This window comes from Papio anubis, chromosome 7, assembly GCF_008728515.1.
Source record: "Papio anubis isolate 15944 chromosome 7, Panubis1.0, whole genome shotgun sequence".
Classification (NCBI taxonomy): domain Eukaryota; kingdom Metazoa; phylum Chordata; class Mammalia; order Primates; family Cercopithecidae; genus Papio; species Papio anubis.
In genome coordinates, this window is record NC_044982.1 from 121,818,979 (window position 1) to 121,846,163 (window position 27,185).

Here is a 27,185-nt window from a genome sequence, read left to right on the forward strand (position 1 = left end):
GACCAATGAGTCATGATAACAAGTACTTTTCCAAAACACTTTCACACACATTAACGCATCTGATCCTTGCAGCAACCCTATGTGAAGGAAGGTATTGTCCTCATTTGTCAGAGGAGGAAAGTGAAGAGCAGAGAAGTAAAGTGACTTGCTCAAAGGAGAATCCGGTGCATTCCTACTTCAAGTTCAGGACTTTTATTACCCATGCATGACCTTCTGGAATGTTCCTTGCTGGCATGTACTTGCCATATTGTGGGGGCTATTTCGTTCTTCCAATATTTTTGTTACCTTAGTTGTTAGGATTAGCTTAACTCTAAATCCCATCTTTACTACAGCATACACGCAATATGCTGCATGTGTGTGTGCATCCTATATGCGTGCACACATACAAGCACGTGCTGGGGAACAACTGCATTTATTTTTCACATTTTATTTCTTTTTAAGTGTACTTTTAAAAGATGAAAATCTGTGATTGAGGTTGAAGATTGATGTGATTCAGCCAAATTTTAAGGATGCTAAGTCATTTGGACTGAAGCCTGAGAAGTAATTCAGTCCCAAAAGAAGGCAAAAAAGGGTTTTCACTTTAAATGAACCATGTTTTTTAAAAATTTTTTTCTCTGAAACCATGATCTAATTTCTTTTATAAAAGAAGAAGCGATATTTATTTCCAGAGTCCAGAGGCAGCAGACACGCCCTCTTAGCAGGGACTTTTACCGGGCTGGTCAGGGAGGGGGAGGTGGGATGGGACACCCAACACTTTTTCCATTTCTTCAGAGGGAAACTCAGATGTCCAAACAAATTTTAACAAACGCATTAAGAGGTTTATTTGGGTAAATGGCCCGTAGTGGCTTTTGCCCCAGAAAGGAGAAAGGAACAAGCGGGTAGATGATTTCTAGCAGGCAGGAAGTCCTGTGCGGTGTCACCATGAGCACCTCCAGCTGTACTAGTGCCATTGGAATAATAAATTTGATATGGTGGTGAAAAAAAAAAAAAGAAGCATGAACTTTTGTTGCCATCTCCAGCTGTCAAGCAGTCACCCATACTTTTGCCCTGCAGCAAAAGGAAGGGACATCAGGTGACAGACCCTAAATTAAAACTAGTCACACAAATTACAGACCTTCCTATCATGATGTCCTCTTGGCCTTCTGCTTTTCCCCTACAATGAAGAACGAGACACAGTTTAAATCAAAACGACTCTCATGGGCAATTTTACAAAACAAATAGAAGGCTCAGGGCCTCACTCCTTTCCCCACTTTCCCTGCTGGGTCAGCCTGTTCTCTCTTTCCACGCAGGCAGGAGCTAATAATTAGAAAGACCTTTCCCACACTGACAACAATGCTCTGTTTGCCAAGCCCCGTTTGCTTTGAAGAGTTTGACTAAGCAAATATTTACAAAAACAACTATAATCAGAAGCCAAGTCCCACTTCTAGGGGACACTAGTGTGGCACCACACTGCTTTGTGGTGGAGTCTGATCAAAGGTCTGTACTGGCTCTATCACGAGGCGTGGCACACTGAAGTCCTTCTTCCTTTTAACTTCCATGCCCAGGACACTTCCCACAAAATATATGAAAAATTACATTTACCATTGAAGAGTCAGTTTAGAAATGCTGTACCAATCTCGGACCACAGGAAAAAGTCATTAAATATTACTGTTTCCAGCAGTCGGGGAGAGCTTTGTGAAGTCAATAGAGGAAATTAAAGCCAGGGCTCATTAGCATTCAGAAAATATGTCATTATTTAAAACTATTTTTTCGAGGTAAACCATTTACTGGCTACAACCTAGTCATAATATTTGTATTACCTGTAGATCTGTTATCTATAAAACTGTGGGACCTGAGCACTCCAACAGGGTGAGAATCAAAACAGGTGCCTCCGCCTGTTCCTATTATGCACATTAGCCCATGGCCTTCTCACAGCCTGTTAAACAGCTGAATTTGAAACAATAATGGTGCAGGCCAAACACTCGCCTGAAGGCCTGTCTGTCTTGGGATTTGGCCATTTACATTGATTTTCTTTACTCACATTTTTCATGAAACACAAATATTTGCCATGGCAACTGGGGTGTCACATGACATGCTGCTACATAAATAGCCTGGAAATCTCTTAAGGGGACACAGCCCACCAGTGCTGAAAATACAGTGAAACCTCTTGATGATTTCAGTATTGAAAGATGAAAGTCTGGGAAGGGCAGGTAGCAGTCTAGGATTAATTTCTCTTGTGCCACTCTTCAATTTCTCCTTTTTTCTTATGAGAGCAGCTGAAAACATGACCACTTTCCACATAAGGTAAGCCAGAAAAAGACAGCGCCAGCTCTCTCCTTTCTGTGGTGAAAAGTTTCAAAAATCACAAGTCTATCTGCAGCCCATAAACATAAGAAAGCAAGGTACAAAAGTCCAGCACATTGAAACTGGGGGACTCTCCATAAGAATGAATTAGATTGTACTGTGAGGAGTTAATGTTAAAGAATACAGAATTTGGCCCAGTGTGGTGGCTCATGCCCACAAACCCAGCATTTTGGGAGGCCAAGGCAGGTGGACCACTTGAGGCCAGGAGTTCGAGACTAGTCTGGCCAACATAGAGAAACCCTGTCTTCACTAAAAATACAAAAAATTAGCCGGGAGTGGTGGTACATGCCTGTAATCCCAGCTACTAGGGATGCTGAGGCATGAGAATCGCTTGAATCTGGGAGCCAGAGGTTGCAGTGAGCTGAGATTGCGCCAGCCTGGGTGACAGAGCAAGACTCCATCTCAAAAAAAAAAAGAAAAAGAAAAAGAAAAGGAAGTGCCACATGATGATTAAAAAAAAAAAAAAAAAAAAGGCCAGGCGTGGTGGCTCATGCCTATAATCCCAGCACTTTGGGAGGCCGAGGCAGATGGGTGACTTGAGGTCAGGAGTTTGAGACCAGCCTGGCCAAAATGGTGAAACCCCCCGTCTCCACTAAAAATACAAAAATTTGCCGGGCATGATGGTAGGCACCTGTAATCCCAGCTTCCTGGGAGTCTGAGACATGAGAATCACTTGAACCCAGGAGGCAGAGGTTGCAGTGAGTCGACATTGTGCCACTGCACTCCAGCCTGGGCGACAGAGTGAGACTCTGTCTTGAGATAATAATAATAATAATAATAATAATGCAGAATTCTTTCCCCTGCTTCATTAAGGTATTCTATATTTGAAGATCTTGCCTTTTTAAACTGTATTTAAAGACAAATGAAATACAGTAGAACCTCACAATAAGACATCCTATACCACACAAATTTGGATACAAAGCAATAGCTACTGGACTCCTGACCAGTTAGTATTAGAAGTTGACCCAGTCATTTAGTTAATCTTGCAATGATGCAACATGATTGAATTTTTTAGACTCCACCAATAACATTATGCTAGAGTTGACTTGTACAATTCCCCTTTTGAAAGTCAAATGCATACCAGCAACAGCTGAAATAGCACTTATTTCTAGGTTGAAGGTACAACTCAATAACATATGTAAATCACCAAAAATCTCACCGAAAATGTTGTAAATAAGAACAATTTTCTTTCTGTAGTGAGGAATATGAATACCTTTGAACTGTGTTTCTTGGGAAAGAACTTCACCTCCGCTGGAGGTGGCGGTGGTTCCCGAGGTACAGTGAAAGTGGCTGTGGATGAAGACAGTACATGTTATCTTTTCCAGAAGAAGAGGCTGAGTCACTGGTTGGATGCTATTGGGTTTGTACCTTGAAAGTCAAATGGCTCTGTCACCCACTGTGCACTCACTACCTTTCTTTCTGTATCATTCAGTGAAACAGCTGTGATCACTGACTTCAAAAGGAAGCCAAGAGCATGGGAGGGCAACAGTTCTATTAGAATATAAGGTCAGCCCGCCTTATGCAAACTGCCTAGATAAAAGGGCAAATTTTAAAAGCAGGTACATTTCAAAAGCAGACAAATTGGAGAGTAATATCTGTCTTATAGAATGCTTTGTTAGAAGATTTCTTTAAATAGCCAGATTCCCAGGTTCATGTAAAAGGTGATTTAACATAGCTACGTATGGACTATTCTATTGTGTAAAAAAAAAGATTCTAAAAAATTTAAATGACTGAGGGAAGTGATACAAGTGAAAAGCATCATAAAGATTATTTTTGAAATTAGTTAAGTCTATAAGCAGCAACTTTTAGAGAACACACCTAGTCCACGGTTGAGGAAGAATGGGCCCACATGCTAGACAATGCTGTCTCAATCACATCTCTCCTACTGCCTGGCAGCAAACCTGACTGCCCTTTACCAAAAGCCCACGTCTGACATTCTCAGGGGAGAAGAATCCTTATAATACTCTTCCCAAGAAAGAGAACAAATAATTTATTTAAATGGTTAATTGAATAAAAGAAGTGAGGCTTCTTTCAGCTCAATTCCTTCAGCTCAACCCCCTTTTCTGTCAGTTTTCTATAACAATCTTAGAAGGAATTGACAGATATTGATCAAAAACAGCACAGTAGTAAAGGATATCAATACATAATTTAGAATCTCACTTTGAGGACTTGGTTCTCTTAGATTGCCTCAACTGAGCTGCAAGGAATATCTTCAGCTCTTTTTTAAAAAGTAGGAAAAATTGCAGAGCCTTTTCAGTGAAACTCACCTTCACAAAAGGGATTTATTTGTTGCATTTGATCAACTCATTTTTACACTCCTCTGGTTTCCCTGGCTTCCGGCAAGCTTCCCTGTGACTTGAAGTCCTCACTCTCCCCTGGCCAGTAGTGTATGAAGACCCCATTTTAAGGCTATAGTTTTTGCCTTCAGTTCTATGCTCTCCTTCCCTGGTGTCCACTTTGGAGTTTGCTCTCCCACTTCTGAAGGTAAGTCCACATCCTGTGTTCAGCCTGCTTTGACTCCACAGATTCACCAGTAAAATTTGTTATTCCTATTGTCTGCAGACTCAGTACAATTTTTGTTTAGCTTTCAGGTTCTTCAGACAAGTGAGATTTATGGCTAAATTCTCATGTTCAAACAAAATAGCAGCTGAGAAATTTTCAAGTGGGCATAACTTTTAAAGGATTTTAGCAAAATTTTAATATAATTTGGTAGGATAAAGATCTCAAGGATAAGTAATTTCACATGGCTAATCCACAGTTAATGATATCAATAAGAATTTTCTTAGTTGTCTGCAGAAATGCTATCACTAAATTATAATTTCTTGTAGCCTTGGATTTTATGAGACACATGCATTTGAAGAATGTGTCTGCATGTTTACAAAACTGTATCCTAATGCACTGCCTATTTTGCTACTCAATTTCCTTGCTGGAAAAATCTGTTTGGTAAATTTTGCCAGAGTTAATGTAGAGGAAAAAATCCTTGTCTTTCTGGACAAACTTGTATGCTTCTGTGGTAGTTATTACTATTTTTTTTTTTTTTTTGAGACGGAGTCTCTCTCTCTCGCCTGGGCTGGAGTGCAGTGGCATGATCTCGGCTCACTGCAAGCTCTGCCTCCCGGGTTCAAGCCATTCTCCTGCCTCAGCCTCCCGAGTAGCTGGGACTACAGGTGCCCGCCACCACATCCGGTTAATTTTTTTGTTGTATTTTTTGGTAGAGACGGGATTTCACCATGTTAGACAGGATGGTCTCAATCTCCTGACCTTGTGATCCGCCCACCTTGGTCTCCCAAAGTGCTGGTATTACAGGCATGAGCCACCGCGCCCAGCCAGTTATTACTAATTTTAGAGCCCCAGTTTTTTCAGAGTGACAATATGCCCAACTCCTAGCATTGTCAGATTAGAAAAAAAATTGTTTTTAAAAGAACATGCAGTTAAATTTTAACAAGATAAACAATAAATAAGTTTTTAGTATGCCTCAAATATTAAATATATATACTTAAATCCAACAAGGAAGAACAGAATTTCCGTGAAAGGATTAGAATAAATATAACATCATTCTAAGTATTTATTTAGTATAAGTATGTCTATAATCCTAATGTTAGCTCTAACCCTATCCCTGGACATCCACTTTCCCAGCCTTTCTTGTAGCTAACAGTGAGCAGTGAAATGTAAGGGAAAGTTCACCCCAAGGCTTCTGGGAAGACACTGACACCACTGTTTTCCCCTTGATCTGGCCTGGAATGTGTATGTAAGGCCCAGGGCTGCAGAAACCATTTTATGGCCATGGCCATGAGGTGGCAAGCATGAGGATGAAATTGAACCAAAGAGGGTAAAGTAGAAAGAACAGGGCTAATATCCAGAACCTACAAAGAACTCAAACAAATTTACAAGAAAAAAGCAAACAACCCCATCAAAAAGTAGGCAAAGGATATGAACAGACACTTCTCAAAAGAAGACATTCATACAGCCAACAGACATATGAACAAATGCTCATCATCACTCGCCATCAGAGAGATGCAAATCAAAACCACAATGAGATACCATCGCACACCAGTTAGAATGACAATCATTAAAAAAATCAGGAAATAACAGGTGCTGGAGAGGATGTGGAGAAATAGGAACACTTTTACACTGTTGGTGGGACTGTAAACTAGTTAAACCATTGTGGAAAACAATGTGGCGATTCCTCAAGGATCTAGAACTAGAAATATCATTTGACCTAGCCATCCCATTACTGGGTATATACCCAAAGGATTATAAATCACGCTGCTATAAAGACACATGCACATGTATGTTTACTGCAGCACTATTCACAATAGCAAAGACTTGGAATCAACCCAAATGTCCATAGTGACAGACTGAATTAAGAAAATGTGGCACATATATACCATGGAATACTATGCAGCCATAAAAAAGGATGAGTTTGTGTCCTTTGTAGGGACATGGATGCAGCTGGAAACCATCATTCTCAGCAAACTATCGCAAGGACAGAAAACCAAACACCGCATGTTCTCACTCATAGGTGGGAATTGAACAATGAGATCACTTGGACACAGGAAGGGGAACATCACACACCAGGGCCTATTGTGGGGAGGGGACAGGGAGGAGGGATAGCATTAGGAGATATACCTAATGTAAATGACGAGTTAATGGGTGCAGCACACCAACATGGCACATGTATACATATGTAACAAACCTGCACACTGTGCACATGTACCCTAGAACTTAAAGTATAATAATAAAACAAAACAAAATAAAAAAAAGAACACCATGACAACCCTGCTGATCAATACCACCATCCCTAGGCTCCTCACTTCCCAATTTCTTGTGTATGAAACAAACTCCTCATTGTTTAGGCCACTGGTAGTTTTCTGATATTTATAATTATATGCATTCCTGACTGGTACTACCTGTTCCCTTCTCTTCCTCCTTCCCTCTTCTCTTCCTTCCATACTTTGTCTTATTGCATGTGCTAGGACCTCAGTACAAAAATGGTGGCAACAAAGAGCATCCTTGGCTTGTCTCTGCTTTTAATGGAGAAATAGAAAAGCAATGCTACAAAAGTTTCCCTAGTAGGAGTATTTTTTGCTCTAGGGCTTTGGTTGATAACAACAATCAGGTTCAGAAAATTCTCTTCTATTCTACTCCATCCAGAGGATTTCCCCTTATCATTAATGTTTAATAGTATTGAATGATTTATTTTCCTTTGGTATATATTGAGATCATGAGGTTTTTTCTTTTTGAATATGTTAATATGGTGAACTATATTGCTAAATATTTCTGATGTTGAACTTTCCTTACATTTTTCCTTGATTATGATGAACACTTTAATGTTTATTCAGAATCTTTGCCTCTATGTTCCTAAATAAGATTGATCTATGTATATTTTTTCTTGTACTGTGCTTTTTCAATTTTGGTAGCAAGGTTATAATAGCCCCATAAAATCAGTTTACAAGCTTTTCCTCTTTTTTTTCCCCTATGGAATAGTATAAAAAGAAGTAACTGACCTGTTAAGGTTGGTAAAACTTGCCTATAAAAGGCCTGAGGCCTTCTCCCCTCTGGCATATTAGAGTGTGTGAGTGTGTGTCTGTGTGTGTGTGTGTTTAAAAGACAGAGATTTTTGACTACCAGTTCAAATTATCTAATGATATTGTTTTAAGTTTGTTATTTTTTCTCAAGTTATTTTTGGTAGTTTACATTTTTCTAGGAAATTTTTCATTTCATATTTTTAAATGTATTGGCATAAAGTTACCCTACTATGATTTTTTTTAAATTCTACTATATCTATAGTTAGTGAACTTTTTTCATTTTAATAGTGTTGACTTGTGCCTTCTATTTTTCCTCTCTTTATCATTATTGTCAGAGATCTGCCTGTTTTATGTTATTTTAAAGAAGCCAATTTTTGACTGGGTGCAGTGGCTCACGCCTGTAATCCCAGCATTTTGGGAGGGCAAGGTGGGCGGATTGCCTGAGTTCAGGAGTTCAAGACCACCCTGGGCAACATGGTAAAACCCTCTCTCTACTAAAATACAAAAAAATTAGCCAGGCGTGGTGGCATGCACCTGTAGTCCCAGCTACTCGGGAGGCTGAGGCACGAGAATCGCTTGAGCCCTGGAGGCAGAAATTGCAGTGAGCTGAGATCGTGCTACTGCACTCCAGCTTTGGCTACAGAGTGAGACTCTGTCTCAAAATAAATAAATAAATAAATAAATAATAATAAAAAGAAGCCAATTTTTAATTCTTTTGGGTCATTTTTGTTTTTACTTTTTTAATGTCTGCTTTTATTTTCATTATTTCCTTTCATTTTTTTTTCTAGTTTACTGCTTTTTTTTTCTGTCTTTTTGTGTTTAATTAGGCTTAGGTCACTTATTATCAATTGCTCTTGTTTTCTTTTTTTTTTATTATTTTTTTGAGACGGAGTCTCACTCTGTCACTCAGGCTGGATTGCAGTGGCACGATCTCGCCTCACTGCAATCTCCGCCTCCAGGGTTCAAGTGATTCTCCTGCCTCAGCCTCCTGAGTAGCTGGGATTACAGGTGTGCACCACCACACCTGGCTAATTTTTGTATATTTAGTAGAGATGGGGTTTTACCAGTTTGGTCAGGCTGGTCTTGAACTCTTGACCTCGTGATCTGCCCGCCTCAGCCTCCCAAAGTACTGGGATGTTCTTGTTTTCTATTAAATGCATATAAATAATGGATGAGATTGCTAAGAAGTGATGAAAGACATTAGTCTATAGATTCAAGAATCCCAATAAATACAAAGCAGGATAAATAAAAAGACCTATATGCCTAGATGCATCACAATGAACCTGTAGAACACCAAGGATAAAAAGAACTTATTTCAGCTAGAGAGGAAACAAAAGACAAATTGTTTTCATCCACAATTTTAGCCACTATTTACCACTGACTTCTCAATAGTCCACAGGCTCCTCAATAGCAGATATAATTGCTAGAAAACAATGAAATAATATATTGAATGTGCTGACAAGATAACTTTCAAAAGTCAGAACATAAACACATTTTGAGGCAAATAAAAGTTGACAGAGTTTACCACCAGTAGAAACAGGCTTGTACTAGTGGAAATTTAAAGAATATAATTTAGGGAGCTGGAAATGAATGCAGTATTGAAAGTCTGAGATGCAAGAATGAATGAAGAGCAAAGACAGTGACAAATCTGTTGGCTAATATAACAAATATTGATTACATAAGAAACATTAACAATAATGTCTTGTGGGGTTTTTTTAAAAGATACAACTAAAATACATAAGAAAAATAGATTCTACATCAGGAGGGAGATGGAGTTAAAATGTTCTGAGGTTTTTATATTGTTAAAGGAAAAAGTACAAATATTTATTAACTGTAGACTTTGATAAGTAATATATGCATGTGAAAATAACAAGCTAATCGCAGTAAGAATAGAAAAGGAATGTATCAATTCCAAAATAATAGAGGAATAAAAGTATAATGAGGAAAAATAATCTATTCAAAAGAAGACAATAAAGGAAAGAAAATGAAATAGCAACAAAACAGGGCAGGGCACAAACAGAAATAGACTAGATGGAAGAAATACATCAAAATATATTAGTAATTAGAATAACTGTAAATGCAGTAAATGCTAAATGCATAATGATGGTCAGAATGAATTTTTTAAAATTCAGCTATATACTCTTTATAAAAGACAGACTTAAAACATATGGCTACAGAAAGATTAAAAGTTAAAAAAATGAGAAAAGATATACCAGGTTAACAATAACCAAAAGGAAGCTGAAGTGGCTATATTAACAGACAAAAAGCTATTTATGCTAAAAAGCAATTATAGAGATAATGAAGGAGAATGTGCAATGATAAAAATTCCTATTTACTAGGAAGATATAATAACTATGGTAAGAGTTGGCAAGGATGTGAATTCACAGAGTATCTTACACACTGAAGGTAGAAATGTAAATTGATGCAATGACTTTAAAAGACAATTTGGCATTACTTCCTAAAGTTGAATGTTCACCTACCCCATGACCTAGTCCACGCCTATTGACCAAGAAAAATACTTGTGCATACTCAGTAGGAAACGTGAAAAAATGAATGGCAGCACTGTTCACAATACCAAAGGCTGAAATCAACCCAGAAGTTCATCAACAGAAGACTGGATAAATTAACTATGGTCTATTCAAACTACCATCTTCAGCAAACTAACACAGAAACAGAAAACCAAACACTGCATGTTCTCACTCATAAGTGGGAGCTGAACAACGAGAACACGTGGACATAAGGAGGGGAACATCACACACCAGGGCCTGTTGGGGGGTTGGGGGAAGCAGGAGGGAGAGCATTAGGACAAATACCTAATGCATGCGGATCTTAAAACCTAAATGATGGGTTGATAGGTGCAGCAAACCACCATGGCACAAGTATACCTATGTAACAAACCTGCACGTTCAGCACATGTATCTCAGAACTTAAAGTAAAATAAACGAACAAACAAAAAAATGGAATATTCTACAGCGGCCAAAAGAAATGAATTCAGTGATGGGTAGCATATCTACTTCAAGACTCTAATTCAGTATTTCAAGGAGGACCCTGGCATCTCTAGTTTGATGCATACAGGCCATCTCCTTAGAACTCCACTTCTCCAGCTTTGTGTACAGCTCCCTATGCTTTCCTTTCATGTCAAGAAGGTGTCCCTCCCCCGATATTCTTTCTAAAAGTCAGACTTACTGAGTTACTACTTACCTACAGTAAAATTCACCCTTTTTAGTATAGTTTTATGAGTTTTGGCAAATGTGTAAGTCATATAACCATCACCACAATCAAGATATAAAACAATTCCAGGCCAGGTGCAGTGGCTCACACCTGTAATCCCAGCACTTTGGGAAGCTGAGGCAGGTGGATCACAAGGTCAGGAGATTGAGACCATCCTGGACAACATGGCAAAACTCCATCTCTACTAAAAATACAAAAAATTAGCCGGGTGTGGTGGCGGGCATCTGTAGTCCCAGCTACTTGGGAGGCTGAGGCAGGAGAATTGCTTGAACCTGGGAGGCGGAGGTTGTAGTGAGCCGAGATCACGCCACTGCACTCCAACCTGGGCGAAAGAGCAAGACTCCATTCTCAAACAAACAATCAAACAAAAAAACAATTCCAATACCTGCCAAAATTCCTGCATGCCCCTTTACCATCAACTACTCTCTCCATCCCCAGGCAACTCTTGATCTGTTTTCTGTCTTCATTGTTTCATTTTCTAAAAATGTCATGTAAATAGAATCATATAGTGTGTAGCATGTTGAGTTTGGCTTCTTTCACTTTGCATAATGCATTTGGGATTCACCTTTATTGTTGCATGTATCAGCAATTAGTTCCTTTTTAGAGCAAGTTTTACTCCATTGTATGGATGTACCTCAATTCATCAGCTGAGAGACATCTAAATGGTTTCCAGTTTTTGGTGATTATGAATAAAGCAACATTCATATATTACAAACATTCATATACAGGTTTTTGTGTAAATATGTTTTCATTTATCTTGGGCAAATAGATAACTAGGAGTGATATTGCTGGGTCATACAGTAAATACATGTTTAACTCTATAAATATCTGCCAAACTGTTCTCCAAAGTGTTTGTACCATTTTGCATCCCCACCAGCAAGGAATGAGAGTTGCAGTTGTTCCATATCGTCATGTAGTGGTATCCCATTATGGTTTTAATTTGCATTTCCCTAATGACTAATGATGTTAAGCATGCTTTCACATATCTATTTACCATCCATATATCTCCTTTGGTAAAGTGTCTGTTCAAATCTTTTGTCTGTTATTGGGTTGTTTGTTTTCTTATTACTGAGTTTTAAAAGTTCTTTATATGTTCTGGATAAAAATACATGATCAGTTATTGTTTTAAAATATTAACTCTGAATCTATAGCTTGTCTTTTTTTTTTTTTTTTTTAAGATGGAGTCTCGCTCTTGTTACCCATGCTGGAGCAATGGCAAAATCTCAGCTCACTGCAACCTCTGCCTCCCAGATTCAAGCCTCAGCCTCCCGAGCAGCTGGGATTACAGGCACCCACCGCCTGGCTAATTTTTGTTTTTTTAGTAGAGATGGGGTTTCACCATGTTGGCCAGGCTGGTCTCAAACTCCTGACCTCAAGTGATCCACTCACCTCGGCCTCCCAAAGTGGTGGGATTACAGGCATGAGCCACTGTGCCTGGCCAATCTATAGCTTTTCTTTTCATTTTCTTAACACGGTGTTTCAAAGAGTAGAAGTGTTTAATTTTGATGAAGTCCAATGTATCCATTGTTTCATTTTATGGATTTTGCCTTTGGTGTGGTATGTAAGAAACTTTTGCCTAACTCAAGAACACAAAAAATTTTCCCCTTTGTTTTCCAAAAGTTTTATAGTTTAGGCTGTATATTTAATTTTATAAACCATTTTGGGTTAATTTTTGTATGGTACAAGGAATGGGTTAAGGTTCCTTTTTTCCCTTTTATATACATGTCCAGTTGTTCCAGCACAATTTGTTGAAAAAATTATGCCTTCTCCATTGAATTGCCCTTGCATCTTTGTTAAAAATGAATTGACCAAGTATGCATGGTTCTATTTCTGTACTCTTTATTCTGTTCTATTGATCTGTGTTTATCCTTTTGCCAATACCACACAGTCCTGATTACTGTAGCTTTATATTAACTCAGGTAACAGGAGTCCTCCAATGCTGTTTTCCTCTTTCAAAATTGTACTAACTATTGTAGCTCCTTGGCCTTTCCGCAAACTTTAGAATCAGCTTTTCAATATCTACAACAAATCTTACTGAGATCCTGATTGGGACTGCATTGAATTTATAGATCAATTTGGGGAAAATTAATTATAAAAATACTGAGTCTTCTAATCTATGAACATGGCTAATCTTCCTAATTTATTTAGGTCATCTTTTAATTTTTTTCATTAGTGTTTTATAGCATCCAGCATCCGTATGTTGCAAATATTTGTTAGCTTTATACCTAAGTATTTAATTGTTGGTGTTATGTTAACGGTATTTTTTTAATATTCAATTTCCAATTGTTCATTTCTAACAAATTGAAATTAAATTTATTTTTGTATGTTAATCTTGTGTCCTCAAACCTTGCTGAACTCCCTTACTAGTTCTACTAGCTTTTGTGTGTGTGTGTGTGTGTGTGTGTGTGTGTGATGGCTTCTTTGAGAGTTTCTATGTAGTAATTATGCTCTTTGCAAAGAGAGTTTTATTTCTTCCTTTCCAATCTGCATGTCTTTTGTTTCTTTTTCTTACCTCACTGCATTGGCTAGGAACTTCAGTACAATGTTGAATAGAAGTGGTGAGAGTACACAACCATGTCTTGTTCCTGATCTTAGGTGAAAAGCATTCATTCAAAAACTATTATGATGTTAGTTGTAGACATCTATCTGTTTGAGGAAGTTCCCTTGTATTCTTAATTTTCTTAGGGTTTTTGATATAAATGGATGTTGATTTATTTTAATTGAGATGGTTATATAGTTTTTCTTCTTCAGTCTATTCACATGGTGACTTATAATGATTGATATTTAAATGTTGAAACAGCCTTGCATTCCTAGGATAAACCCCACATGGTCATGATGTAATATGTATAAAATACATCATCTCTCTCTATATATAAATATATATATAAATACATATATCTATATATAAATATATATAAATGTAAATATATATATGTAGAGAGAGAGCGCACATGCACTAGATTCAATTTGCTATATTTTGTGAAGGATTTTTGCCTCTATTTTCATAAAGAATACTGGGCTGTAGTTTTTTCTAAAGTCTTTGGTTGTGGTATCAGGGTGATGATAGCTTCATAAAATTATCTGGGAAGTGTTTCTCTCTATACTATTTTTCAGGAAGAATTTCTGTAACATTGGTAATATTTCTTTCTTAATTGTTTGGTAGAATTCACCAGTGATGCCATATGGTATCATTTTTTTTTTCTTATAATGTTTATAAGTACTAAGTCAATTTCTTTAATAAATACAGGACTAATCAGGTTATCTATTTCTTCTGGAGTGAGCTTAGGTAGTATCTGTCTTTCAAAGAATTCGTCCATCAATATAAGCTGTCAAACTTATAGACATAAAGTTGTTTATAGTGTTCTCTTAGCATCCTTTAAATGTCTATAGGATTTGTAATGATGTCTCCTCTTTGGTTCCTGATATTGGTCATTTGTGCCTTCTCTCTTTTAATCTTGGTTAGTCTGTCTAGAGGCTTACCAATTTTTAAAAATGTTCCATGAAACACAGTTTGGTTTCACTGAATTATTATTATTATTTTTTCCTATTTTCCATTTCACTGACTTCTATTTTCCATCCTCTGCTTGCTTGGGTATATGTGCTTTTCTTTTTTGGGTTTTTTAGAGTGGGAGCTTAGATCATTAATCTGAGATCTTCTTTTCTAATAAAAGTATTTAATGCTAACAATTTTTCTTAAGCACTACTTTAGCTGCATCTTACAAATTTCAGTACACTGTGTGGTCATTCCCATTTAATTCAAAAAAATTTTTTTAATATCCCTGTGACTTCCTCTTTGATCCATGGCTTATTTAGAAGTGTGTTTTTGCATTTGGGGGATTTTCTACTTTTAAGTTTAATTCTGTTCAGGTCAGAGAACATAATGTGTAAGATTTTAACTATTCTAAATTTGTTAATATTTGTTTTATGGTCCAGAATATGGTCTATTTTGGTGAATGTTCCATGTACATTTGAAGTAAATGCATGTTCTGTTGTGTTTTAATGCTCTATAATGGTCTATATGGCCTATAATACTGTTACATTATAGTCTTCTATAGCAGGGGTCCCTAACCCACAGGCCACAGACCGGGTACTATGGCCCGTTAGGAACTGAGCTACACAACAGGAGGTGAGTGGCAGGTGAGCATTACCATCTGAATTCACACCTCCTGTCAGATCAGCAGCAGCATTAGATTTTCATAGGAACAAGAACCCTATTATGAACTGCACATATGAGGGATCTAGGTTGCTTGCTCTTTATGAGAATCTAATGCCTGATTATCTGAGGTGGAACAATTCCATCCTGAAACTATTCCTCCCCACCTCTTGTCTGTGGAAAAATTATTTCCCAGAAAACTGGTCCCTGTTGTCAAAAAGGTTGGGGAGTATAGTATTATTATGTTCTATGGTATTATTTTTTTTGGGGGGGTTATTAGTTCTACTGATTATTGTGAGATATAATTCTGGATTTATTATTTCTGTTTTATTAATTTTTGCTTCATGTATTTTATATCTCTGTTTTTAAGTACATACACATTTAGGAATGTCTGTCTTCTTGCTGGATTGATCCTTTTATCATCAATGTACCTCTTTATTCCTATTAATGTGTCTTCATCTGATAGTAATAGAGCCAATCCAGCTTTCTTTTCATTATTGTTTATATGGTATATTTTTCCATCTTTCTCCTTTTTATTAATTTTTAATTTACATGTAATTTGTGTCTAGTCCTATAATTTATTTTTGAACTAAAAATATATAAACTTTTTATTTTGGAATAATTTTAGATACAGAAAAGTCACAGAGATAATCTAGGACAGTCCTGTATACTGTCATTCAGTTTCCCTTAATGTTAACATATTCCATTACCATAGTCCATTTGTCAAAAGCAAGAAATCATCATTGATACATTATTATTAACTAAACTCCAGACTTCATTTAGATTTTACTAGTTTTTACACTCATGTCTTCTTACTGTTCCAGAATCATATCCAGGATATCTCATTGTATTTAGTCATCATGTCTCCTTAGGCTCCTCTGGTCTGTGACAGTTTCTCAGTCTTTCCCTGTTTTCATGACCATGACAGTATTGAGGAGTATGGTCAGGTATTTTGTAGAATGTCTGAAATGTGGGTTTGTCTGATTTTTTTCTCATGTTTTTTTCTCTGTGGTTATAGGTTGTTGGGGTAGAATAACATAAAGGTGAAGTCCTTCCTCATCATATCATATTAGGGGGCACGTGATATCAACCCGAATTATGACTAATGATATTATCCTTGGCCATTTGGTTAAGGCAGGGTTTGCCAGGTTTCTCCACTGTAAATTTCCTATTTTTCTTCTTTCCATACTCTATTATTTGGATGTGAATCACTAAATTCAGCTCACATTCAAAGAGAGGGAAGGGGTAGATAAATAAGCTCCATTTCCTGGAGGAGGAGGTAACTGTTTAAATTATTTGGGGCTGGGCGCACTGGCTCACGGTTGTACTCCCAGCACTTTGGTAGGCCGAGGTGGGTGGATCACCTGAGGTCAGGAGTTTGATACCAGCCTGGCCAACATGGTGAAACCCCATCTCTACTAAAAATACAAAAAATTAATCAGGCGTGGTGATGGGTACCTGTAATCACAGGTACTTGGGAGGCAGAGGCAGGAGAATCACTTGAATCCAGGAGGCAGAGGTTGCAGTGAGCCGAGATTGCACCATTGCACTCTAGCCTGGGCAACAAGAGTGAAACTCCATCTCAAAAACAAATAAATAAAAATACATTATTTGGAATTCTTCTATAGAAAGATTTGTCACTTCTCACCCTACTCCTATTTTAACCTATCTTTCTCGACATTTACATTGCAATTCTTAGAGACCACATACAGTTGGGTCTTGCTTATTTATCCAATCTGACAAACTCTGTCTTTTAATTGGTGTATTTAGAGCATTCACACTTATTGTAAAGACAGCCTTCACTTTGCACTGTTCCAGTACGTACAAATTCTAGTTACCACAGTTTAGTTAAATAACGTCAGTACTCCAACATAGTTCAAATTTCAGTTACCATAAAATTGTAATTGCATAAAATATAAACTTTGCTGCTAGAACTCTATTCCACAAATCACTACATAAGTGACAGATGCATATCAAGATCAGTGACCATTCAAGTCATTCCATTCAAAGTCTGTCAGTCATTGGTCACTGTGCATCTGTTTTTGAGTTTGCATACAGACTGTAAATAATGTAGTAGTATTGCCTCTTTGACTCCCAGCAATAAATCTGCATCTTTTTTTTTCCACAAAAAATGTACAAATGAAAGACAGAGTTGGTTAAGGAGGTTAAAAGTACACCAAAAGAATGAAAATTGATAGTGCTCAAAGTGAAATTGAAATATATTGTAAGTAGAATTACAGAAGAAATAGCTGACTATGGGAATGTAGACAATGCCACCATTTGAAAGACTCTAGTAATGCATCCAGAAGAATGTAGACAAGTTTAACTTACTGACATAAATGAGGAAAGTGGTTGTGATGAAAGTACATGTTTGAGAGGATGTGATGCCAGAAAGAAATTTCATATTAAAGGGACTCAGAGATATTTCATAATATTAAAAGTGAAAAGGATAAAAAGTTGGAAGCTGATTCAAAGTTAGAAAGAAGTATGACAATGCACCAAGCCACAGTAAAGATTATCACTCCATATCATAAGTTAATGATAAGAAGAAAAAGGCAAGCACTGTTTAAAACTATTCTTTTTTTTTAACAAACACTTTATTTTCAATGTTTCTAATGTTTAGAATAATAGGATATTAAATAAATATTCATTTTACTATTTTTTCATTGCCCCACATAGTTATAATAAAGAGGAATAAAGTTTTTAATGTTTTGACAAAAATCTTAAAGATCATGAAACAATTGTAATTTTTCCTACTGACTCTAAACTACCTGGGAGGGTTTCTGCTTAAACAGTCATTTGTGTGGTCCCACACCATCAGCAAAGATTGCCTACAATTCTTAATATGGTGATATGGTTTGCCTATGTCCCCACCCAAATCTCATTTCAAATTGTAATCTGAATTGTAAACCCCATTTGTTGGGGGAAGGACCTGGTGGCAGGTGAATGGATCATGGGGGCAGGTTCCCACATGCTGTTCTCATGATAGTGAGTGACTTCTCACAAGATCTGATGATTTTTTTAAGTGATGGTTTCCCCTGCTCTTCTCTCTTGCCTGCTACCATGTAAGATGCTCCTGCTTCCCCTTCTGCCATAATTGTAAGCTTCCTGAGGCCTCCCCAGCCATGTGGAACTGTGAGTCAATTAAGCCTCTTTCCTTTATAAATTACCCAGTCTCAGGGAAGTTCTTTACAGCAGTGTGAAAACAGACTAATACATACGGCTGCATTAAAATTTAACATCTTGTTAGCTTTCTATTTGTTCCATGTTTTCTTCATGATTTTCACAAATTTTCTGCTTTTGGAGTAAATATTTTTATGATTCCATTTTATCGCTACATAAATTATTATTTAAACCTCTTTTTAAAATATTTTAATGGTTGTTCAGGATATAGAAAACATCTTTCAATTAATCAATATACCTTCAATTAATATTAGACCATTTCACGTATAAAGATCTTATAACAATATATTGTTATATATCAATTTCTCCCTCATCCTTGTGTGATTGTTGTCATATATTTTACTTTTACATATGCCATGAAGCCGCAATACATTGCTAATAATTTTGCTTTAGACAAGGGGTTAGCAAACTATGGCCCATAGTCCAAATCAAGCTCACAGTATTTATATGGCCTTTGAGGTAAGAATGGTTTTTACATTCTTAAAGGATCAAGAAGTAGAAGAAGGAAGAGGAGGAGAAGGGGAAAAAGGATGAGAAGAAAGAGAAGAAGGAGGAGGCAGCAAAAGAAAAAATAAGGAGGAAAAGAAGATGCAAAGAAACTTGCAAAGGAATGAAACATTACATTATTTATTGTCTAGTCTTATTTCCTATCTAGTCCTTTAAAGAGTAAGTTTGTTGACTCCTGAGTTATAGTCAGTTATCTTTTGGATGAATTTAATATAAGGAAACATTTTCCAGGTTTCTTCATTTCTTTGTGTATACCCAAATTTCTCTCTGGTATTACAGTCCTTTTGCCTGAGAAATTTCTTTTAACATATTCTATAGGGCAGTTCTGCTGGTAATAAATTCTCTCTTTTTATTTGTCTAAAGAAGTCTATTTCTCCTTCACTTTTGAAAAATATTTTTGTTGGAAGTAGAATTCTGACCTGACAACTTCTTCTTCTTTCAGCCCTTTAAAGATGTCACTGTATTATTTCCTGACTTGCATAGTGTTTGATGAGAAGAATACTGTAATGTTTATCTTTGTTCTTCTGTATGTAATGTACATTTTTAGTTTGGCTATCTTCAAGGTTTTCTCTTAATTTTTATTTGCAGCCGTTTGAATACGATGATTCTCTCTCTCTCTGTGTGTGTGTGTGTGTGTGTGTCTTGTATTTATCTTGTTTGTGGGCTTCTTGGATCTGTGGTTTGATGTCTTTCATCACTTTGGTAAAATTCCTGGCCATTTTCTCTTCAAATATTTCTTCTGCCCTATTCTCTGTTCTTCTGAGATTCCAAATTCACATATATTAAAAGGTTTGCTATTGTCTCATGGTTATCAATTGCTCTGTTACTGTTGCTTTTCCTCCTCTTTATGTTTCAGTTGTGTAATTTCATTTGACTTATCCTTAAGTTCACTGACCTTTTTCCCTCAGTTGTGTTTATTCTACTGATGAACCCATTGAAGCCATTCTTTATATGTTCCCAAGCTTTTTATTTATAACATTTCTATTTGATTCTTTCTTATACTTTTCAACTCCCTGCTGAAAACCTCTAGCAGTTCGCACATGACTCATTTTTCCAGTTAGTCTTCAACATATTAATCATAGTTATTTTAAATTCCCTAATAGTTGTAATATCTAGTCTCTGAGTCTGGTTCTGCAGATTTGTCTCTTGACAGTAAGTTGCTTTTTGTGTCTCACAGCTTCTACTAATTGCCAGACATAGGGCTTAGAACCGTGAAAACTGAGGTAAATAGCATTTATGCCTGGAAATGGCAGTCTTCTTCTTCTAGGGCATTAGGGTGGGTGACTGGGTGTGGTTGGAAGTTGAACTGGTTGTGGGTTTTGTTGTTGTGGTTACCTTCATTGCCCCACAAGTTCCAAATTCCCTTTCACCTATGTTCATGTTATTTTCTATTTTCTCTGTTATTTCATGTCTCAAGGTCTGGTTCAAAGAGGTCTCTATCCATAAAGACTTTCAGTGATCCTCTATTATCTAACTTTTCTGCTGCTCATTAGCTATGCCCTTCATGTACTCCCCTATTCTCTGTTTTAACTATAAGATTTAGCTATTAAAAATACTCAGAACATATTGTTTTGTATTTAATATTGTCTTTTTCATGTGTGCATTTTTTCTAATTATACTATCTAAAGTAATTTCTAGATAGTAGCTACATTATATATATTTTATATTTTTGTCCCTGAGCATATTGTAGGTGTGCAAATATACCAATTAATTTTTATTTTATTTGGTTCTTGATATAACTACTGGAACACATTAATTTTAATACTTAAAAGTCAGGAGATGGCAAACTATGGTCCATATGCCAAATCTGGCCTGCAGTCTGTTTTTGTATGACTCTCAAGTTAAGAACTGTTGCTACATTTTTAAGAGATGTTTAAATAAAAGGAGAAGAATATATGAGAGAGATAATAGGTGGCATGCAATGCCTACAATATTTCCTACCTGGCCTTCTACAAAAAAAGTTTGTTCACTCCTATTTAAAATGATGTGCACTTAATTCTTACTTTTTATGGGAAAAAGATTCTTTCTGTAAAGGACTAAATTAAAGATATGTGTGATCTGAAGAAAAAAGTGGTAGAACTAAAAAATAAAGAGAAATAGACAAATTTATAAGCATAGCTTGCGACTTTAACATACCTTTCTTGGCAATTGATAAAATAGGCAAAATAGAGATAGATTTGAATAACATGATTAAGTTGAATTAATTGAATATATGCAGAAAACTGCATCCAACAAATACAAAACATATTTTCAAATGCACATGGACAGTTTACCTAAAGTCTTCATATGCTAGGGTCAAAAAGTAAGTCAGATTTCAAATAACTGAAAACATATAGAATATGCTCTCTAAAAAATGAAATTAGGCTATAAATCAATAACAAAAAAGATAGCTAAGAACTACTAAATTGTATACACTTCTAAATATCCCATAAGTCAAAGAAGAAATAAAAATGGAAATAAGGAAATAATCTGAAATACATGATAATGAAAATATGACATAACAAACTTACTAAAGTAGGCTTTGTATGAAATTTATAGCCTTCAATTTATATCAGAATTTATATATCAGAAACAAATAACACTTGAAACTTAATAAGCTAAGCATGTGTGCCAATAGTTTAAACAAATAAAAAAATTAAAAGCAAAGAAAGTGAAGAAATGGTAAAGATAACTTATGCTAATCAAATTAAAAATACATAGTAGAAAGGATCAATAAGGTAAAAATCTGGTTATTTGAAAATACCAAAAAATCAATAAACACCTAGAGATACTGATAAAAAAAAAATGAGGAAGGTGGAAGTAACCAACAATAGGAATGAGAAAGCACATCATCACAGATGCTACAGACATTACAAAATAGAGAATACTGTAAACAACTTTATTGTAATAAATTAGAAAATTTATATGAAATGGACAAATTCCTTGCACAAAATTAACTTATTAAACTGACACAGACATAAAAAAAAAGAAGTCTTGTATTTGTTAACGAAAATTCCTCAATCCTAAGCCTATTTCCAAAGAAAACTACATGGATTCGTTGGTAAATTATTCCAAACATTTAAGAAAGAAATAGTACCAGTTGTATCCAAACTCTTCCAGAGAATATAAAAAAAGATCACACTCATTGTGGCAAAACTAATATTAATATTAAAACCTAAGGAAAACATTACAGGAAAGGAATAAATTTAGGCCAGTCTCACATATGAACAAAAATGCAAAAATCAAAACCAAAATATTAGCAAATGAAATCCAGCAATACATAAACTGGATGCTATTTCACATCTAATTGGACTTATTCGTTAAATGCATGGGGAATAAATAAGTGTGCTAGGAGTACTAGCTAAAAACAGATTTAAATAAGAAACAGTCTCATAATATAATATTCAAAATGCTAAGATTTCAATTGAAAATTACTCATCGTACCTAGAACCAGAAAGACCTCAAACTGAATGAAGAAAGATAATGAATAGATACCAACAGTGAGATGACAAGGATGTTAGAATTACCTGACAAAGATTTTAAAGCAGCCACCATAAAAATCCTTCCACAAGCAATTGCTGACTGTCTGGAAACAAGTGAAAAATATAGTCTTAGAAAAGGAACAGAAAGTCTCCACAAAGAAACAGAATATATAAAAAGGAACCAAATGAAAATTTTAGGACTGAAAACTACAGTAACCTAAATACAAAATCCAGTGGATGAGATTACAAGATAGAAGAATAGAAATCGCCCAATCTGAGCAAGAGAGAAAAAACAGACTAGAAAAGAGAACACAGCCTCAAGGACCTGTGAGACTAGATCCAAAAAATCTAACATTTGTATCATCATAGTCCTAGATAAAGAGGAGGTAGGGGTCAAGGCTAAAAAAAGTACACAAAGAAATAATGGCTGAAAGCTTCCTAAATCTGGCAATAGACATAAACCTACAGATTCAAGATGCTGGGCCAAACTAAAACAGAATAAGCCTAAAGAAACCCACACCAAGACACATCATAGTCAAACTTCTGAAAACTAAAAATTGAGAACAAAAATTAAAAGCAGCAGGAGAAAAGCAACACCTTATCTACAGGAGAAAAACAATTCAAAAGCAGATCTCATCAGAAATCATGGAAGCCAAAAGCATGTGGCACAACTTTTTTTTTTTTTTTTTTCCAAGTGCTGAAAGAAAAGAATTGCCAACTCAGAATCCCATACCTAGTGAAAATATCCTTCAGGAATAAAGAGGGAAAGCAAGACATTCTAAGATTAAGGAAAATGAAGATAATTTTTCATTAGTATAATGACTCTAAAAGAATGGCTAAAGAAAATTCTCTAAACAGAAAGCAAATGATAAAGTTAAAAACTCTTGGGAACATTAGGAAAAAAGAAATAATACAATAAGCAAAAATAGGATAAAAGCAACAGACTTTCCTTTTCTTCTTTAGTTTTCTAAATTATATTTGATGGTTAAAACAAAAGTTATAACACTATATGACATGGCTCCAAATATATGCAGAGGAAATAAAAATGCAATTACCATTAAGACCCAGCAATTATAGTCCTGGGCATTTATTCTAAAGAAATAAAAACATATGTGTATATAAAAACCTGTATACAAATGTTTATGGCAGCTTTATTAATAATAGCTCGAAACTGGATACAATCCATATGTCCTTCAACAGGTCAATGGTTTAACAACTGTGGTACATTCTAACATGGAATTCTGCCCAGTAATAAAAAGGAATAAACTATCAATATAAGGACTAAATTATCAATAATAGCAATAAAGTTATTAATGTAATTACATATATTAATATAACCTATTAACTAAAAGGAATAAACTATTAATACAACCTGAATGACTCTCCAGAGAATTATAGTGAATGAAAAAAGCCAGTTCTAAAATTCACTGTATTAGATGAAATGGATGATTTAGAATTGTCCATTCGTATGGCTATAAAAGGGCACTATGATGAACCTTTGTGGTAATGGAACTATTCTATATCTTGCCTGCATCAGTATTATACTTGTGGTATTATATTACAGTTTTGCAACATGTTACTATTGGGGAAAACTGTGTAAAGAGTACAAAGGATCTCTGCATTTTTTCTTACAACTACATGTGAATCTACCATTATCTCAAAATGAAAAGTAAAAACAACAACAACAACAACAAAAAACAGTAGCAGTGAAATGCCAAGCCACAGGGTAGGAAAAATTATTTGCAATACATATAACTGATAAAAGATTAGTACCCAGAATATCTAGTAATTCCTATAAATCACTAAGAAAAAGAAAGACAATCCAATTTCAAAAAAAAAAAAAAAAAAAAAAAAGGGTTAAAGTCTTAAATCACCTTACAAGAGAGGATACTCAAATGACCAATACGCATTATCAAAACAACTTGCTCAATTTTACTGGTCATCAGGAAAGTAGAAATTAAACCCACAAAGACATACCACAACAGACTCTTCAGGATGGCTAAAGTTTTAAAAACTGAAGAAATATCAAGTGTTGACAAGGACGAATATTCTGGAACACTCATATACTGCCAGTAGGAAAATAAGTCAGTATAACCACGTTGGAAAACTGGCAGTATCTATTAAATCTGATCATATATAAACACCAAGACTCAGCAATTCCATTTTTTCATATATCTTCAACAGAAATGCTACATATGTGCATTAAAAGATACCTACATATGTGCATTAAAAGGCAAGAATTAATAATTAAGGCATTAAAAGTGCAAGAATGCTCATAATGACTGGGCATGGTGGCTCACGCCTGTCCTCCCAGCACTTTGGGAGGCCAAGGTGGGTGGGTCACCTGAGGTCAGGAGTTCAAGACCAGCCTGACAAATATGTTGAAACCCTGTCTCTACTGAAAATACAAAAATTAGCTGGGCATGGTGGCGTGTGCCTGTAGTCCAAGCTACTCAGGAGGCTGAGACAGGAGAATTGCTTGAACCCAGGAGGTGGAGGTTGCAGTAAGCCGAGATCACACCACTGCACACTCCAGCCTGGGCAACAGAGCGAGACTCCGTCTGGGGAAAAAAAAAAAAAAAAAGTATGCTCATAGTAGTATTATTCCTAATAGCTCTATAGTATAAACCACTAAAATTCCCATCAACACTAGAATGAATACAAAATTGAAGCACATTCACAGATATTCATTCATATATTCATATATATTTATGCTTGATGCCTCTCTTTCCCTCACTTCTATCCAATAGTCAGTCCTCATGCTTCCACCAAAATATAACCTGAATTTGTTCACTTCTCTTCATCTCCATTGATACCATCCTCCTCATATCCACCATCATTTCTCACCTGGTTTATGGCAATAGTCATTTACTCTCCAAGCTCCCACTATGATTTGTTATCTGCAAAGCAGTTATTAAAACATACATCAGATCATCCCATACTCTGTTTAAATCCGTCAGTGGGTTCTCTCTGTTAGCAGAATTAAATGTAACTCTTCACTGTGGTTTGGAAGGCTGCCATGCTGATTCTGGTATAGTCTAAGGTATTTAAAAAGAAAGATCTTAAAGATACGCTGAGTCGTTTAAATAAATTAAGAGTTCTTTATCTCTCATACACAGTTCAAAGGAAGGCAGTCCTGGGTTGGCAGGGCAGTTCTGCAAGACTCAACATGGAGTTCCATCTCCGGCTCCAAAATGCATGCCCAAGTTTCATCATCACATCTGCATCCCAGCTAGCCAGAAGAAGGCAAGGCAAAAAAGGGGCTATGCTTCTTTTCTCTAAAGAGCACAGTCCAGAACTTTTTCAGTCTACTTCTGCTTAACATCTTCATTGTCCACAGCCTCCTCACATGGCACACCCAGCAGCAAGTAAGCCTGGGAAATGTCTTCAGTTAAAATGACATGTGCCGACCCACAACTCTATTACTATGGAGGTAGGGGAAGAGTAAATATTGAGGACAACTCAGTCTTGGCTCTAGCCTACAGCACATAATCCCTCTCTACTTCTCCACCTTCATCTCTTCCCTTTTTCTCCCTTGCTCATAGTTTGGCCTTCTTGCTCATGAAGGGCCTTTGTCCCTGTGCTGTCATATATCTAAAATGCTCTTCTCTAGATCTCTACATGACCGGCTTTTCTGCATCATTTGAATCTCAGCTCAAGCCTCCTATCTCTTCTGAGAGACATTCCTTGACCCTTCCCTCACAAGCAAAGTAGCCCCCTCCTTATCATTCTCTAACCCATATTGCTTTATTTCTAGCATTTATCACTAGCTGAAATTCTCATTTACTTATCTGCTTAGTACCTGTCTCCCTCTAGAATATAAACACCATGAGAACAGAACCGCTGTCTGACATTTTCTGCTGGATCTCCAGCACCTAGACGCTACTTTGGATAAAACAATAACTCAACAAATATTTATTTATTTTTAAATATTAGGAAAAAATTATTTATAAAACAAATAATTAAATATGAATTAATTCAGCCAAAATCTATCATTATATGACTGGGAAAACTGCAGCCCAGAGAAAGTAAATGGTTTGCCCAAGATTCTGCAACGAGTTACTAGATTCCCAGGTCGGTGCTTCTCTCTAGCACCCTATTTCATCCAGTATTTTCTTTGAAATCTTCTTCCATTATCTCAGCCCTCAGCAATTATTACTCTGAACTCCCATGGCACTAGACTTTAACGTCCATTTGGTTTTTGTTCCATGTCACTTTATATCGTCATTTATCTTTATTATATCTATCTTGTTTCCCCAGCCAAACTGTAAGCCCTTTGAAAATACGAACCTCCTAACACACACAGAGAACACAGGCCCTCAATATGTAATTTACAAAGATGGCTAAAGTTAATTTATTTTTATTTATTTATTTATTTTTTTGAGACGGAGTTTCGCCCTTGTTGCCCAGACTGGAGTACAGTGGCGTGATCTTCACTCACAGCAACCTCTGCCTCCCAGGTTCAAGTGATTCTCCTGCCTCAGCCTCCCCAGGAGCTGGGATTGCAGGCATGAGCCACCACGTCCACTAATTTTGTATTTGTAGTAGAGACAGGGTTTCATCATGTTGTCCAGGCTGGTCTCAAACTCCTGACTTCAGATGATTCACCTGCCTCGGCCTCCCAAAGTGCTGGGATTACAGGTGTGAGCCTGTACCCGGCCCAATTGATTTATTTACTAAAGTGAAACTCAGGATGATTACAACTTTCATCTTGTCCTATTATTGAGGACAAAAGTTGGCTACTAGAAGGCTAGATTTGGGGCAGAGATAATATCTGTG

General features: G+C 36.3%; 1 protein-coding gene across 7 annotated transcripts in view; it reads right to left on the minus strand.

Moving 5' to 3' along the window:
- The window catches only part of IQCH (IQ motif containing H), a 257,954-nt gene that overhangs the window by 139,167 nt on the left and 91,602 nt on the right, over positions 1-27,185 (minus strand). For all 7 annotated transcript variants that reach the window (XM_031668549.1, XM_031668548.1, XM_009210478.3 and 4 more), the window contains exons 8-9: positions 3,557-3,633; positions 1,115-1,153 (exon numbers count right to left, since the gene is read on the minus strand). In XM_031668549.1, the coding sequence (XP_031524409.1) occupies positions 1,115-1,153; positions 3,557-3,633 (116 nt within the window). The remainder of the gene's footprint in view (positions 1-1,114; positions 1,154-3,556; positions 3,634-27,185) is intronic.